Here is an 18815-nt window from a genome sequence, read left to right on the forward strand (position 1 = left end):
GATGTCTTCAAGATGGACCCGCTCCGCTCCGGATGGAAGAAGATAGAAGATGCTGCCTGGATGAAGACTTCTGCCGGTCTGGATATCCTCTTCTTGCCAGATCGGATGAAGACTTCTGCCCCTCTGGAGGTCCACTTCTGTGCCCGGCTGGGTGAAGACGTCTCAAGGTAGGGTGATCTTCAAGGGGGTAGTGTTAGGTTTTATTAAGGGGGGATTGGGTGGGTTTTAGAGTAGGGTTGGGTGTGTGGGTGGTGGGTTTTAATGATGGGGGTATTGCATTTTTTTTACAGGTAAAAGAGCTAATTACTTTGGGGCAATACCCCGCAAAAGGCCCTTTTAAGGACTATTTGTAATTTAGTGTAGGGTAGGGAATTTTATTATTTTGGGGATCTTTTTCATTTTATTATGGGGATTAGATTAGGTGTAATTAGTTTAAAAAATTGTAATTCTTTTTTTATTTTCTGTAATTTAGTATTTGTTGTTTTTCGTACTTTATTTAATTTAATTGTATTTAATTGTAGGTAGTTTAGGGAATTAATTTAATGATAGTGTAGTGTTAGGTGTAATTGTAACTTAGGTTAGGATTTATTTTACAGGTAAATGTGTCTTTAATTTAACTAGGTAGTTATTAAATAGTTAATATCTATTTAATAACTATTGTAGCTAGTTAAAATAAATACAAAGTTGCCTGTAAAATAAAAATAAACCCTAAGATGGCTATAATCTAATTATTAGTTATATTGTAGCTATCTTATGGTTTATTTTATAGGTATTTAGTTTTAAATAGGATTAATTTATTTAATTGAAGTTAGTTTATTTCGTTTTTTTAAATTATATTTAAGTTAGGGGGGTTAGGTTTAGGGGTTAATAAATTTAGTATAGTGGTGGTGACGTTGGGGACTGCAGATTAGGGGTTAATAAATGTAGGTTTAGGGGTTAATACATTTATTAAAGTGGCGGCGATGTCCGGTCGGCAGATTACGGGTTAAACAATTATTATAGTGTTTGCGATGTGGGGGGGGGGGGGCTCGGTTTAGGTGTTAATAGGTAGTTTATGGGTGTTAGTGTACTTTTTAGCACTTTAGTTAAGAGCGTTAGTCCATAAAACTCTTAACTACTGACTTTTAAATGTGGTAGGAGTCTTGTCAGGAGAGGGTCTACCGCTCACTTTTTCCAGCGATTGTAATACCGGCGTTAGGCAAATTCCATTATAAAGATAGGATACACAATTGACTTAAGGGGATTTGCGGTATGCTAAAATCACGGAAAAAAAGTGAGTAGTACACCTGTACCTGCCAGACTCGTAATACCAGCGGGTGTTAAAAAGCAGCGTTAGGACCCCTTAACGCTGCTTTTTAACCCTAACGCAAGACTCGTAATCTAGGCGATATACTTTAAACATGTTATTGGAATTAACACACTTCTATTTTGTCTTAAAAGTACACTGATAATAGAATGTTAAAGTTGATACCACTATTATGAACTATACCCAGAGCCAACTCAATGGACCTAAAATACCATCTGGACAACACTGCTAGCCAAACATGCTATTAACAATAATCATATTTTCTTTCTTGGACAACTATTGCACAAAATAAATAAGCTGGCTTTTGAAAGCCAGAACAATGTAATTGGTAACTATAATTTGTAAAGTATGTTTGTATTGTGGCCGGCAGACAATCGCAACCAAACATCTGAGAATGACAAGTCTTTTGGTGAACCAGCTCACATGTGCAGGTTTTCCTGTGAACTGGGGAAATACCTAAAAGAATATCTCAGCAATCAGACTGGGGATACCTTGGTTCAATGTGTTTCATCCACAGGGATTGGTTTATACAGGACGATCACAGGTCAGATCTTTTGAAATATAGCTGTCATAGCAGGAGACCTATGTATTTGCATTTTACATACTCCATTGTAGTTTGAGGTCTGAATGTGTGAGTGGTTTTCCTACTGCTCTTCTATGCATAATTATTAAAAATTGTGTTATATGCTACACTTATATCTTGGTTCTGTGCTCCTATTTTCTGTTTGTTATTTCTTATTGGCACCACTTACTTCTTATCAGTGGCTTAAAGGGATACTGTACCCACATTTTTTTCTTTCATGAATCAGATAGAGCATGCAATTTTAAGCAACTTTCTAATTTACTCCTGTTATCAATTTTTCTTCATTCTCTTAGTATCTTTAATTGAAAAAAGCAGGAATGTAAGCTTATTAACCAGCCTATCTTTGGTTCAGAACCTGGGTACAGCTTGCTGATTTGTTGCTAAATGTACCCAACAATCAGCAAGCGCTATCTAGGGTGTTGAACCAAAAATGACCCGGCTCGTAAGCTTACATTCCTGCTTTTTCAAATAAAGATACCAAGAGAACAAAGAAAAATTGATAACAGGAGTAAATTAGAAAGTTGCTTAAAATTGCATGCTGTATCTAAATCATGAAAGGAAAAATTTGGGTTCAGTATCCCTTTAAGATGAAGCAAAAGAACGGATCTGGGAAATTGCAAAGAAAATGTGGTTATTAGGAGAATATATCGTTTGTATGTTGTGGGAATCACATCTAAATTTATGTATATAAATCTATTTACCTATATATGTGTTAAATCTGCATGCTCCATATTGTATAGTTTTGTAAAGGTGCCTTTTATTTGGGGTTTTCTATGTTTTTGTTATTGCTGTATACATGTGCCACATGTGTCTCTTCATGTGCCAGAGAGACATCCCCACTCACTAATTTAATGACAGAGCAAAAGATCCTATTTGGTAGTAGTATGAAGGTGGTGTTATGGATGGACTGATAAACTTCCAATAGTTCAAAAGAATATAACTTCAGACTCATGTAAGCATCACAATTGCAACTGGAAATGTCCAAGTAAAGATCAGCGTAGTCCTAAATAACAAATTCTTACTAAGATCTACGTCCATCACAATGATAGCATGTGACATTCCAATTTCCAACTCAGAATTGTTTGTTCCTCTTTCCAAGCTTTTGCCCTATTACATCTAAATACCTGAACAGCTGCATAACCTCTGTTATAATTGAAAATCTGAATGTTATCAAATGTAGAAAGCACGAACTGTGCCTCAAGAACCTGTAATAGTGTTATGTCGGTCTGGCTTAAATTCCACAAAAAAAACATAAATCCATTATAAACTACTCAACCTATTCAAGATGCAAATTCCACACTGTGAGATGTTTCATTCTAAGAACCTGATTCTTTGAGGCTTTCTGGTCTGGCAAGATTATCTAAGAAGTCTATTCAGTACTATGAGGACCCTCCAAAAATTTTAGAAACACCAATTTTAACTTGAGAGTAGTTTATCTTGCTATACAGGGTGCTGGGTGTGAATATTACAATATAATGTTAAAAATCCCCCCAAAAAAAGATTTTATATGATTTTTCTCTACGATGATGAGTTTTTGATCATCATATTACCTTATATTTCCCTAAAAATACAAGAGATAACAAGATACTTATCCAAATATTTTTATATAATGCACATTAGCATCAAGTATTCGTTTGGTAATACTGTAAATTACAACTACATGTTCAGGTTAAGAGCATACTAAAACAGACTCTAGTGAACCAATATCATTAAACATGTAACTTCCATTAATGTTGTTCAGAACTCACTGATTTATCTAAGAAAAGGGTAGAACCTGGAAGTCTCTGAGAGATGAGAACTGCGGGGGAGCACCTGTCACTGATTAAAAGTCTCAGTTTGCATCAAATACAAATTAGTCTAAACTATTTTCATTACAATTTTACTTGCATGTGCTTATAATTTAGTACACATTCGTTTTCTGACAGTGAAATAAGTGTATTGTAAATTTTTGAGCAAAACTCACCTGCATACAGTAGTTAGATCTACAGGTGTAAAATGCTTAGAGAATATTATTAAAATTGAGAGAGATTTAGACACATCTTGGGAACTCCTCTGTTCAGCCCAGGAAACTCCCATGTCCCTCCTACATTCTGAAATGGTTAGTTTATTTTATATAAAACAAATACAAAGTGCAATGTAAATTGTAAAAGATATGCAGAAATATGCAAAGTATGATCTTAATTTGTTAAAGTTACACAGAAACTTTTTGTCATGTAGTGATATATTGCATTGGGCTTGTCTCTCCTTCACATACAGAAATGCTCTCTTTCTCACCGGTGCCAAGTATTCTTTCAATCTTGATGCTGGAATTGTCCAGTTCCTTTGCAAAAAGATGAACTGCCTGCATTGGATCCTCACATGTATCAGGGTCTATATAGGTCCTTCTTGTTGGAATTTTGACTGCAATGAGAAAAGAAAATGGAAATGTATCAAATATAAAAAAAAATCATAATTAATTGATCAAAAATGTCTATAGACTGTTTGCTTTACAACTAAGGATCCAGTATAATCTACACGTTTTATTTACAATCATTTACTGCACCAATTCTATGCAATTTCAATTTCTCTTACTTTGTAACCCTGAGCTACTGATTGATGGGTTTATATATTTTGGATATTCTAGTATAATGCTATTTTTGGATTCATGTTTGTGAAAAGTTCTGCTTCTGATAGCTTTTGTGTTTTCTCAATAAAAACAATATTGGAATCCAGACCAAAGTTAGTTGAGGAAGCTCCATTTGTAAATAGCTCAATTTTGTCAGCATCTGGCTTTAACATACAATTTTAAAAGTAATGTTTGTAAACTACACCTTTTTAGGCAAAAGGACAAAATGACTGCCATGTTCCCAAATGTTATTGGAAACATATCTTCTTACACATTCACGTTGTTACATATTGCACAATTAGATTAATCAATTGACTCATTCCTAATGTTAGTATTATTTATCTTGAAAGGTGTTGTTAGATTATGCAGTGTGGATTGAGCAATACTAGGGCATGTGTTACAGAGATACAAATAGTGTTAATTCATTTCACATTACAATAATTAAAGGGATAGAAAGGTCAACATTGAAATGTGCATAAATGCATTTCAGTTTGAAAGGAGCATTTTCACAAATTGAACTATACTGCAAAAATGCTTCTAGCAAAAGTTATTATTTTGTGGCATACACACATATGCTGTGAGGGCCTATGCACCAGTAACCAGTATTTAAGCTCAGCGAGCTGTAAATAGCATGTATTGCTTCAGTGAAGATGTATTTTGTGTCATTCAAGCCACCACTGACTCTCTGAGACAGTGAAGTGCTTGAATACGGGTTATGCCACAGAAAACCAGTAATACATTTTACTAGAAGCAGTTTTGCTAATAGAAGTATATTGCACAATTGCTTCTATTTCAAATTAAAATGCACCCATGTACATTTAAATTTTGACCTTTCTTTCCCTTTAAAGGATTGTATTTAAAATTTCAGAATCAGGCACCATATATAGGTAATAAGGACCCTACTCAAAACCCATCTTACAATTTAATGAGAAGAGGTAACTGTGAGATTATAATGCATTGGGGTGTAGACACCAGACAGTTCTAATAGAAGTTAATAGGAGACTAGGTTTATTGATATGATATTTCATGTGTATTCTGGAGTTCAATGTGAAACCAATACATGAGTCATAGTACTTAGGTGCACCTGTATAAATATCAGTGGTAGGACGGTGATCTTAGTACATCACAAGTGGAAGCTTTTTGTTCTACTTTGAACATTTTTTTTTTTTTGAAAATAATTTTTATTGTTTTTGAAAGATGAATGAACATGAGAGCATCAAAAGCATGTACACACATATCAATAGTACATATTACAATATTAACAGACAATTACAATATGTAAGGCAATCACAGATAATAAGGAACGCAAGAGAGAATGCTGAGTGTTAGAGTCAATGCCAGTTGCTTGTGGATCTCCAATCGTACCCTCACCTCTCCAGGTAAGAGCGCTGAAACTCCGTTGTTGCAAAAGGATAAACACATAGCAATCTATCCAGATAAATCAGCATTCTCCAGAGAGTTACTTTGAACATTTTGAATTGTAGACAGCACTACAATATCCCAGAGAAAATGAAGAAGTGAAATGAAATAATAGATAAGGATAAATGTCACCATTGCTGTCACAGATTTATGTGCAAATTAAGGGGGGACTATAGGTAAAGGCTTAACTCTTCTTCAACTGGCAAAAACAGTAAAAGTGATGCTACCATCTTAGGAAATGTAGATGAGGTGACTGGACACCCATGAATGCCCAGTGTCATGGAATCTAATGAAGTGTAACATAAAAAGAGGCATATAGAGTGGTCAGAGGTACTGTGAGGCATGACATGTACATAGCAGATCAGAGGCAGTTTAGTATATAGCTAGAGAGGGGGAAGTGAAGAATGTGGTTACTGATTACTTTAGTTAAGAACTTGAAGACTGATGAGAAAATATTGTGCAGCAGTTGCAAAATAGAGGGTGTTTAAAGGGATACTAAACCCAAATTCTTTCTTTCATGATTCAGATAGATCATGCAAATTTTAAGCAACTTTCTAATTTACTCCTATTATCAATTTTTCTTTGTTCTATTGATATCTTTATTTAAAAAGCAGGAATGTAAAGCTTAGGAGTAGGCCCATTTTAGGTTCAGCACCCTGGATAGGGCTTGCTTATTGGTGGCTATATTTTACAGTCTCACTTGACAACGGGCTAGATTACAAATGACGTGTTATTACAAGTTTAAAGTAAACGGGCGCACTTAAGCGCAACCAAAATTTGAGATTGTTTGGTTAGCATGCAAAGACCTAGCTCAAAGTGTAAAAAAAGGTTGCACCAAGCACATCATAAGTACATTAAAATAAAGTTTTACACTCATTTCTACACTATCTGATTAAAATTATTAATATAAATATTAAAAAAATATATATATGTTTATCGGTTAAAATCTATATGGTGTATGACAAGGTGTTTGACTGGAAAGGGCTAAAATGTATATGTATATAAAGTTATAGATATATACATGTGTGTATATTTATGTGTATATATTTTTGTGAATGTGTATTTATGTGTTTATATACAGGTATGTATAAATACCTTTAAACATGAAAATTAATATGTATTCAATTTTAATATTTTTAATGTTTTACTGTGTTTTTAATGCTTCACATTCCAATGTTTTTCACATAGAAGAAATTGTTCTTTGTATTTTTAAAAAATATATACATTTTAAAAGACCATTACAATCATAATAACACTACCTAATAAAAATTATTTTAAAAAAAAATTGCACAAAAAAGTTATAAGGGCTCAAACACATGAGATCTCAGGTGTTAAAGGCAGGCAAAGGGCCTTAACATACAGATTCATACACATACATGTCTAAATATGTGTGTGAGTATATATATATATATATATATATATATAAATAAATATATACTGTATATATACAGTATATATATATATATATATATATATATATATATATATATATATGTGTGTGTGTGTGCTTATATGTTTGTAGAAATGTATTTATATGTGTATATATTTATTTACAGACGTATATGCACAAATAAATACATATGTGCACATATATAGACCTACATATATGTAAGTACATTGGAGCCCTTTGCAGCTAAGTTGCTGAAAACATGTAAAACATATTTATGCAATATTTATATTTAATAAACTGTTTAACTATGTATTTACTGTAAATATTTCACACTCCAATATTCTACAGATAGCAGAATATTTTCTTTGTATTTATAAATAGATACTCCTGTATATATATATATATATATATTTATTTATTTATATATATATATATATATATATATATATATATATATATATATATATATATATATATATATATAGGTATATACACAGAGAAGTGCACTCCCGGGAATGAACAACTGGCTCAATACCATTGTTAGCCTGTTCTATGGCAATTTACCACATGGTTGCAGCTTTTTAGCCCAGTAATGCTTTTCACAGAGTAGAACTTTCCTGTAGTATATCAGTCTGATCCTGCCTATAACGGTCAGTCCAGCTCTGAAATACCAGGCAATTCCTCTCTGAACAAGGAATACAGCAACCCCAGATGATCGTTTCGGCCTTCATTGGGCCTCGTCAGTGAGGTGTAGCCATATTCCTCTAAGCACACCGAGCAAGGAGTCCATGTCTGGTTGCCTCTTTTCCCATAGGGAGACTAAATACATACAAAGAGAAGCGCACTCACAGGAATGAACAGCTGGCTCAATACCATTGTTAGCCTGTTCTATGGTGATTTACCACCTGGGTGCAGCTTTTTAGCCCAGTAATGCTTTTCACAGAGTAGAACTTTCCTATAGTATATCAGTCTGATCCTGCCTATAACAGTCAGTCCAGCTCCGAAATACCAGGCAATTCCTCTCTGAACAAGGAACACAGCAACCCCAGACAATTCTTTCGGCCTTCATTGGGCCTCATCAGTGAGGTGTAGCCATATTCCTCTAAGCACACTGATTAAGGAGTCCACGTATGGTTGCCCCTTTTTCCCATAGGGAGACTAAATACATACAACGAGAAGTGCACTCAAAGGAACGAGCAACTGACTCAATACCATTGTTAGCCTGTTCTATGGCGATTTACTACCTGGGTGCAGCTTTTTAGCCCAGTAATGCTTTTCATAGAGTAGAACTTTCCTGTAGAATATCAGTCTGATCCCACCTATAAAGGTTATTCCAGCTCCGAAATACCAGGCAATTCCTCTCTGATTAAGGAACACAGTAACCCCAGACGATCGTTTCAGCCTTCATTGGGCCTCGTCGGTGAGGTGTAGCCATATTCCTCTCTGAGCAAGGAGTCCACGTCTGGATGTCCCTTTTTCCCATAGGGAGACTAAATGCATAAAAAGAAAAGTGCACTCACGGGAATGAACAACTGGCTCAATACCATTGTTAGCCTATTCTATGGTGATTTACCACCTGGGTAAAGACGATCATCTGGGGTTGCTGTGTTCCTTGTTCAGAGAGGAATTGCCTGGTATTTTGGTGCTGCACTGACTGTAATAGGCAGGATCAGACTGATATACAACATGAAAGTTCTCCTCTGTGAAAAGCATTACTGGGCTAAAAGATGTTGCACCCAGGTGGTAATTCACCATAGAACAGGCTAACAATGGTATTGAGCTGGTTGTTCATTCCTGTGAGTTCACTTCTCTCTGTGTATATATAGGTATAGATATATATTTTACCAAAATACCATCAGATATATGTAGAAATATGTATTTATAACTAAATAGAACATATTCTGCTATGTGAAGAACAATGGAATAGGAAATATTAATATTTTCATGTTAGTGCACTTGAGAATATATGATCGGGTTTGCATACGAGTAGGGGGTTAAGTTTTCTTTGTCAATTTTTTTGGCTTCATTGACTTCTATGGGGGAATATGTTAACGCAATCGCAATATTCGAAGTTCAGCTTTTTGTGCACATCGTTTTTTTTTTTTTTACTTTCAACTTGTAATAAGAGTGAAAAAACCTTACTTCTAATGGAGTTAGCATGCAAGCAGGAGGGGTAAACAGTTTCTAGGGGAGGGCAGACCGGGCAGTGGCCTAGGGCACATTAGGGGGCAGTGGGGAGCACTTTAAAAAAAATTATTTATTTTTTAAATTGTGTTAAAGTGGCAGTGCTTGCTTGATAAACTACTGGTATAGCAAAGATAAAAATACACAGATCACAAGCATATACATAAATATGTATATATATATATATATATATATATATATATATATATATTTTTTTTAAAGGAAGAGCTGTTATGTTAATTGGCTGCATTGGATGTCAATCATATTAATGGAGCAACAAGATCACAAAGGGGGCGTGTTAAGACTGGTTAACTGCTTAGAGCTAAAACTGAAAGTAAAAAGGAGAGGAAGCACCCTGAGGCAAGCAGTCTCCTATCTCACTGATCTGTGTCACTAAAGAGGTGATGTTTTATGCATGACAAATTATTCATGGTCTTTACATAATGATATGTACATATTTTTTCGATTTACTGAGCTAATTAAAAAAGGTGATTTATAAAAATTGGGTTTCCACATGCTAAGGAACAGGTTTTCTGTTAAGGACTGTTGAATAAAAAAAAAATCTTTTTGACATAATGCCTTTTTTTTTAATTCATTTACTTATTGTTTACAAATGCTTAATAGTGATGGGTGTGTGTATGTGTCATTTACTCCATAATGACAATGGCAAGTTTTTACAAACTCACATGTGAGTGCTTGTGTCTGCTATTACTGCCTGAGTGTGTCTGTGTGCCTATCTATCCCTGCCTGTGTGTGTCTGCTATTACTGCCTGAGTGTGTGTATGCCTATCTATCCCTGCCTGTGTGTGTGTATCTGCCTGAGTGTGTGTGTCTATCGATCCCTGCCTGTGTGTGCATGTCTCTGTCTATTACTGCCCGTGTGTGCATGTCTCTGTCTATTACTGCCTGAGTGTGTGTTTAGGCCTATCTATCCCTGCCTTTGTGTGTATGTCTATCTATCCCTGCCTGTGTGTGCATGTCTCTGTCTATTACTGCCCGTGTGTGCATGTCTCTGTCTATTACTGCCTGATTGTGTGTTTAGGCCTATCTATCCCTGCCTGTATGTGTATGTCTATCTATCCCTGCCTGTGTGTGCATGTCTCTGTCTATTACTGCCCGTGTGTGCATGTCTCTGTCTATTACTGCCTGATTGTGTGTTTAGGCTTATCTATCCCTGCCTGTATGTGTATGTCTATCTATCCCTGTCTGTGTGTGCATGTCTCTGTCTATTACTGCCTGTGTGTGCATGTCTTTGTCTATTACTGGCTGTGTGTGCATGTCTCTGTCTATTACTGCCTGTGAGTGCATGTCCCTGTCTGTTGCTGTCTGTGTGTGCATGTCTCTGTCTATTACTGCCTGGTTGTGCATGTCTCTGTCTATTACTGCATGTGAGTGCATGTCTCTGTCTGTTGCTGTCTGTGTGTGCATATATCTGTCTATTACTGCCTGAGAGTGATTGATTTATGGTATAAACTTCCTCAAGAGGTAGTAGCAACAAACACTGTGGGGAACTTTAAAAATGCATGGGACAAGCATAAGGCTATCCTACAAACTAGATACGTTTATACTGTTAGGTAATATCGGGCAGACTTGCTGGGCCTATGGCCCTTATCTGCCGTCAATATCTATGTTTCTATATTACTTTCTGTGTGTGCACGTCTCTGTCTATTATTATGTTATGTCTTATTATTTGGATAAGAATTTAAAGGGATTGATATGCATTAAACAAATAAATATGCATACCTATGAGAAAAGTATAAATATAATGGCAATTAGTAAAAGCTATAAAGATATTTTTAGATAATATCAATATATTTGAAAAAAAACATTGTAGTAGAAAAAGACATATTTAAAGGGATAGGAAAGTCAAAATTAAACTTTCATAATTCAGGATACACCAAAAAAAAAATAAGACAATTCTATTATTCTTGTACTCTTGGTATCCATTGTTGAAAAGCATATGTACATATCCTTAGCAGCAGCAATGCACTACTAGGAGCTAACTGGTAGTTGGACGCAACACACAATTGTCTCTTGTCATTTGCTCACTAGATGTGTTCAGCTAGGTACCAGTAGTGCACTACAGCTTTAGAGCTGACCTCTAAATGACAGAGTGACATCTGTAAGGTCTAGGAGGGGGACTTTAGAATCTGTGAGGGGGGCGCATTTTGGAATTTTGCCCTGGGAGCCAGATTCTCTAGAAACGGTCCTGGCTGTAAATACCGCTCCATTTGTAATCTGGCCCTAAGTGCGTTACCCAATGAGTATACTATTTTTATTCTGGTGAAAAAAAAATATTTCAACTGTAATATTTCTAACAATTTTACAGCAATGTTAAACCAACCTCATTAGGACCCACAGATAGTTTTGAAGAAAAACAGTTTTGCTAATATGCATGACTAATTAGTCTAAGGCCTATTTATTCATCTTTGGTTATCGCAAGTGCTTTGGGAAGGTGCATTGTTGTTCTGTCAGAGCTGGAAGAGTTAGAGTGCAATTATCTGTATCAAACCTCCCTTTGTTAGCAAAAAAAAAATATCTTGTGATAAGCAGGCTGCAAAATATTATTTACTCTGCAGCGGGAGGTGTTGGGTTTCCGTACACAGTTTAGACTGTGATAGCAGAAATATCACTGTGATTATAGTTTGCTGTGCATGACCAGCTCCACACATTCAGGTAAAACTCATTTTAGAGAGATTTGTTCATCCGAAACCTACAATTAAGTGAAACAAATGCATGTCTCTTGTCTATCAGCCAGCTATAGACATACACTAACAGCTAGTGATTAACAGTGCTGTGACAAGGACAGAATCTTAATTTTGTGTACAATGCTTTTTTGTACCTAGGTGCTAGAAATAAGCTTAAAGAGAAAGCATTTAAATTCAACAAAGCTTTGCTGTATTTAAATAGATCATTTTCGGTCAACTTGCTGCATTGTAGACAACTTCCTATCAGTGGCAGTTCTAAGGGGCATTGGGCAGATGATAATCTCAGTGCACCAGCATTTTATATACTGCAGCAGGTCTGAGTGCCAGTAGGGATTGCACCATGTTAGCAGTTAACAAATTGAGTCATTACTAGATTGTACAAGCACCTTAAAGGGATAGTCTAGTCAAAAATAAACTTCCATGATTCAGACAGAGCATGCAATTTTAAGCAACTTTCTAATTTACTCCCATTATCAAATTTTCTTTGTTCTCTTGGTATCTTTATTTAAAAAAGCTGGAAAGTAAGTCTAGGAGCCGACCAATTTTTTTATTCAGCACCTGGGTAGCGCTTGCTGATTGGATGGCTACATTTAGACACTAATCAGCAAGCGCTATCCAGGTGCTGAACCAAAAATGGGCTTACATTCCAGCTTTTTAAAATAAAGATATCAAGAGAACGAATAAAAATTGATAATTTGAGTAAATTAGAAAATTGCTTAAAATTACATCCTCTATCTGAATCATGAAGTTTAATTTTTACTATACTATCCCTTTAAGGTTCTCTGATCAAGTGCTGTGTTTAAAATGCTGGTGCACGGTGCATACTTAAATACACTTTTGAAACAGCTATAGCTTTTATTAGAAGATTTTTTGCTTATACATTTACTGGTTATTACAAAAATGTTTCTATTCAAAACTGAAATGCATCCATGTGGATTACAATTTTTGTTAGAATGTCCCTTGAAGGAATTTCTATGGAACTGAAAAGTGGGGCTGATGAGTGCACAGACCATGAACATCACAGCAGGGATCAAGTTCTACAAAAAAAAAGACTTCAACCCCCTCAAAATTAATATTGTTCTACACACAAACACACTTACATACACCCACACACTATATTTATATGTATATCATATGTACAATCTGGTTCATGAATTCAAATTAAAACCAATGAAGGGCTCAATGGTTGCCTTTGGGCCTAAGGATGGACAATCATGGTTAAATTTTTACATTGCAGGGGTGACATTTTTATTTATAATTTAGGATTAAACTGATGCTGAATACTGAGAAGCCAGACACACACTCTTTATAACACATGAATGGGCATATGTATATATCTATATGATTTTAAAAAATTCCAAAAAGCTAAGAGCCTTAGTAAAATGTTAGGAGATGTTACTCCCTGGTTCTCAGGATGTGTAGGGCTCTGTAATGTAAACATTTGATATCATGATCTTGATAAGGTTTGAGTGTGCACTCACTCTGCAGTCAAAAACAAGGATTATGTGAAAGTAAAATTATGGTCACAAGGCATCTGAGTGTCATCTTCTTTTACTATTAACACATATACCAAGTAAATGTGAAGCAATTAACACTGGGAGAGGAAGCAGGAGGCATGAGGGCACAGTAACACTGAAAGCAAAACAGGTCACCTTTTACTTTGGGATATAACTGGTAGGTTTGAATTTGCAGCAAAAACATTATCTTGCACAGGTCAGCATTCTGCAGAGAATCTAGCCTGCTGACCATAAATTAATAGACATACAGACACCAACATAGATAAACAGACTTCACATACTACTAGTGTATAAAATAAAGTAATTGGCTTATCCTACTTCAAGATATTTTACAAACACCTTAAATTGCAAGGACTATTTTCATTTGTACACATGTATTTCCCTTGCAAACCTCATCCCATCTATCTCTGAAACAATGAAAAGGAATCCCAATGAGAGAGAAAACAGGAAGCTGGAAGGACATGACTCTTCCCTGCTTGAGGATAATATTTTTTCTTTGGTGAAACACTACATTTTTTATGAAACAACTTTAAAATAACAAAACTAGAAACACATGAACACCTGTTGTTTAGGGCTCGATTCACAAGCCCTTGTCTTCCCCTTGACTGCAGGTTCGCACAAGCCAGCTAGCTTCAGTTCTTCACACCCTTCTTCCTCTCCCCTCCTTCCATTCCAAGGATGAGACCTCTATGTCTGACAGCAACTCCAGACTCCTCCTCTGTCACCCACTTAAGGTGCATTAGTCCTATTTCTGCTGAGGAGAGCTAAATAACCCCAGAGCAAGCCACACAGAAATGTAAGCACCATGTGTTCCACACAGTGCGGGGTGATCACACAGCAGGATCACTGACAGGCTTGCATTTAGTGTATTGTAGAAACTATTACTGCCCATTACTAGAAGATTTCACTATCCCTCAAACCAGACTGTACTCCTCCTACCAGAAGCAACAGTGTTTATTGAAGTGTTTGTGTTCTCTGTCTAGGGGGAACTTAGTTCCACCTGCTAAAATGGTGCAGGAACTCCATTCCCATGTGTTCCCGCTGGACTTGATCCCTGCATTGCAGTGTCTTTAATGCCTCATGTAAGAGTTTTGTTTAAACCCTTTGATTGCCTTAGAAAACTGCACCCTACTCATTAAACTCAAGAGGTGAGAAAAAGTACCCTTAAAGTATATTAAATAAGTAATAACATTTTCTTTCAGCTATAGTTTCAGAAATAACTGCAGCTGTTCCTTGCAGTCCTGGTATAAACCGACCCATAACCTTATCTCTAAAATTAAGTGGAGATTAGTGGTGGAAATATTACAGAACTGGGAGTTCCTTAGCCATAATGTACTGTCCATAGTGTAGGTACTCATAACAACAAGGAAATTATTGTGTGTGTATATATATATATATATATATATATATATATATATATATATATTTATTTTTTATTATTTATTTTTTTATAAAAGATTGAAACTTAAACTGTGTGCCCCCATCAAAATAATCTTTAAAAAAGATTGTGGCATTTTTTTAATTAACGTAGGAGCCCTGGGTATGGTGATTTAGAATGCTCAGCTGGTTGGTGGTGTTTGTTTCAAATTTGTATTAAAGGTATAGTAAACCCAAATTTGTTCTTTCATGATTCAGAGATAGAGCATGCCATTTTAAGCATCTTTCTAATTTACTCCTATTATGAATTTTTGTAAGTACTTTAAAGTGATTGTAAACTTAAAATAATCAAATGCCAGAAATGTAATCTTTGCCATTAAAAAAGTATGTGTACCTTTTTTTTTTTTAATCCACATGGGAAAAGGGTTAAATTAGTGCATATATTAATGCTTCTATTACAATGTTATGCCGGCCCACATGGATGAACTCTTTTTTTCTATGACAATTCCAGTGAACATCCAATCAACATGTGTGTCAGTTGACAATCTTGAAGTCCAGCCCTTTTAAAGCCCATAGAAAGCCTATGTATAGAGTGGATGTGATTCCTCTATACATCACAGCCCAGCCAAAAGAGGAAATGAAGGAGGGCGGAGGAACAGACAATACCAATTAGGATTATAAACCTTTTATTATAAAATATATATATACTTTAAAAAAATAATAATCATGTGGTTTTACTTGCAAACCAATATATGTTTTATTGCAACATTCTTATAGTCTGAAATTTACCATCACTTTAACAGTCCTGCTTTTTCCAATAAAAATACCAAGAGAACAAAGAAAAATTGATAATAGGAGTAAAATAGAAAGATGCTTAAAATGGCATGCTCTATCTGAATCATGAAAGAACAAATTTGGGTTTACTATGCCTTTAAGGCAGCCAAAATGTACTACTCTTTGTTACATTTCATACTTCTAAAAGTTTTTTTGTAAATAATAGATTCAAATTGCAATTTTTAAGCTTTTTAACCCATTATGTATTGTTCAGGGCAGCAATTAAGCATGCTAAATATTTTTTTACATAGTTAAAGCTGTTTAAATAGATATATTTATAACAAGTACATTTTTGCATACCTGATATTCACTTATCACATGCACTTGGCCGATAAGGACAACTCCTTTAGCTCTTTCTTTTGGACAGAGTTAAACCACTATAAGTATAAATACTTAAAGTGCCAGTAAACCATAATTTTTTTTTTTATATAATTCTGCACATAGTGCAGAATTATATAACATTAAAATAGCGCAAACATTGTAAAACCAAATTTCCCCTTTGAATTTAAAAAATAACTGCTGTTTTACAGACCCGCTCTCTGTGATCTTCTGAGCGGGTCTGTTTTTTTCAAACAGCGCATCAGGCCAGCTGTATAGTCACAGCCCGGCCCGACCCCGCCATAGCACTAAGTGCAGCTCGCTCCTGCTGTCTGACAGAGCAGGAGCGAGCTGCACTTAGTGCTATGGCGCGGTCGGGCCGGGCTGTGACTATACAGCTGGCCCGATGCGCTGTTTGAAAAAAACAGAACCGCTCAGAAGATCACAGAGAGCGGGTCTGTAAAACAGCAGTTATTTTTTAAATTCAAAGGGGAAATTTGGTTTTACAATGTTTGCGCTATTATAATGTTATATAATTCTGCACTATGTGCAGAATTATATAACATTTTTTTTATGGTTTACTGGCACTTTAAACATGTTTTAGCAAGAACAAGAACATTCATAAAAAAACATATTTAAAAATAACTTTTTTTTATGTAAAAAATCTATTTTGAATGCAACAATCTAGGTAAACAAATAGAGATATTTGTGTTTGATAAATTAAAATGTTAAAAAAAAAATCTTAATTAGAAAACTATTTGGTCGATTCCAATCTTTCCGTTTATTCAAGTGTTGACTAAACGGGAAGTTATTACAATCTTTCCGAGTCAAACACATCCAATGATTATTAACTCACACAAGGTTTGATTTCCAATTTCCACAACGGCACTATGAATTGTCAATATTGGATGTTGATAATTGAAATAACAAAGGGGTTAATGGAGTCCATGGGGTATATTTATGAAACTGTGGATGCTGCTTATTCCGCACGAGCCTTTTGGCTTCCCGGAAATGTAAGTTATGAAGCAGTTGTCTTAAGACCGCTGCTCCTTAACTCGATCGGGATGATTGACACCCCCTGCTAGCAATTGGCTGCAAATGTGCAGGGGGCAGCATTGCACAAGAATTTCACATGAAATACTTGTGCAATGATAAATGCCGACTGCGTATGCAGTTGGCATTTAGCAATATTCGGGCGGACATGTTTGCCACTGCGAATCATGTCCACCCGACATGTTATAATGCGGCCCCTATGTCTGTGTTTAGATATTAGATAGAGTGGTGTATATAATAAGAGTTCAACTTTATGAATGCCATCATGGGTATACTGGGCATGTTTGATCAATTAGGTTTTTAATATTTTAATGCTATTTTTTTTTCATTCACTTTTCATTCAATAAGAAAATCTTGTTTCCCATATTGGCAAGGTTTCCATCTAAAAGTAAGAAGAATAGTGCAGAATAATAATTATCATAAGAATAAATTGACCATGGCTTATTTCATGTTCTAAAATAGGATTTTGACATTTTTCAAACTTTGGAACAAAAGATTCAATGCTCACTCTGCAGAACAAGGTTTTCCTTTGTAAATATCTGTTACTGTAAATCCCCATTTTTCAAAACACCAGCTCAATAACTTGTTTGCTTGTGCTATGCAGATGATCAAAATGTTGCCAGGTGAGATGTGAAAACCCTTGCAGACACTTGCAGAGTTTTTGGGTTTTCTAGTACTTACGGGAGCTGAGATGAAGAGGTTTAAATACTTAACCCCTTCCATCCAGCTCCCTTAAGCTCTGTGCAGCATCATGATACTTCTAGGTTTCCAGGGCTTGGTGAAGTTACCATATCCATGCACTGTAATGTCATTGGTATACCTGGATTCCCTAACAACGAAAGACCACTTTGTCATGTCATGGTCGTCATCCACACTTAAGTGGTTTATTTTTTCCCTTTAAATGCTTACTACATAAATATTGTATTTACTTTGGGGATCAGAAAGGTCATACATATGTGTTGATATTTAGACATGTTTCAGATTTTTATTTTAAAGTGCACTTCCTGTTTTTACACTCATCCGATTTAGAATAGCTTTCTAAATACATTTAGCTAGCTGTCTCCACTTCACTATATATGTGCATGGGATTTATATTAAATGGCCATAATACCCAAATGTTTAAACACTTGAAAGTGATGCAGCATAGCTGTAAAAAGCTGACTAGAAAATATCACCTGAACATCTCTATGTAAAAAAGAAAGATATTTTACCTCAAAAGTTTCTCAGTAGCCACATCACATTGTAAAAGACTTCTAAGCAACAAATCAGTATGTCTGTCCCGGGACAGAGGAAGGAGCGAGCTTACGTGCATAATCATCTTATTTCCCTATTCAGTGTAAGGAAGTTTACAATGAAATCTCATGAGAGTTAAGTCAAATTTCATGAGATCACAGTAAAAGAGTTCATGACCTCAGCACTGTTGATGCTGATTGGCTGCTGTTCATTTCTTCATATTTTTTTTTATTTTTTTTTACCTGCAGCTGGGCAACAGCTGAGTATAACTTTTTACACAGAACTTAC

At 35.4% G+C, this 18815-nt stretch overlaps 1 protein-coding gene across 6 annotated transcripts in view; it reads right to left on the minus strand.

The window, feature by feature from the left end:
- EPHA10 (EPH receptor A10) overlaps window positions 1-18815 on the minus strand; it is a 1001793-nt gene that overhangs the window by 133687 nt on the left and 849291 nt on the right. For 3 of the 6 annotated variants that reach the window (XM_053707154.1, XM_053707150.1, XM_053707155.1), the window contains exon 9: window positions 4164-4289. In XM_053707154.1, coding sequence (XP_053563129.1) covers window positions 4164-4289 — 126 coding nt within the window. Of the gene's footprint in view, window positions 1-4163; window positions 4290-14178; window positions 14188-18815 lie in introns of all 6 variants that reach the window. The other 3 variants (XM_053707156.1, XM_053707151.1, XM_053707152.1) reach the window with 2 other exon arrangements.

The sequence above is a fragment of the Bombina bombina genome, chromosome 3, assembly GCF_027579735.1.
Source record: "Bombina bombina isolate aBomBom1 chromosome 3, aBomBom1.pri, whole genome shotgun sequence".
Classification (NCBI taxonomy): domain Eukaryota; kingdom Metazoa; phylum Chordata; class Amphibia; order Anura; family Bombinatoridae; genus Bombina; species Bombina bombina.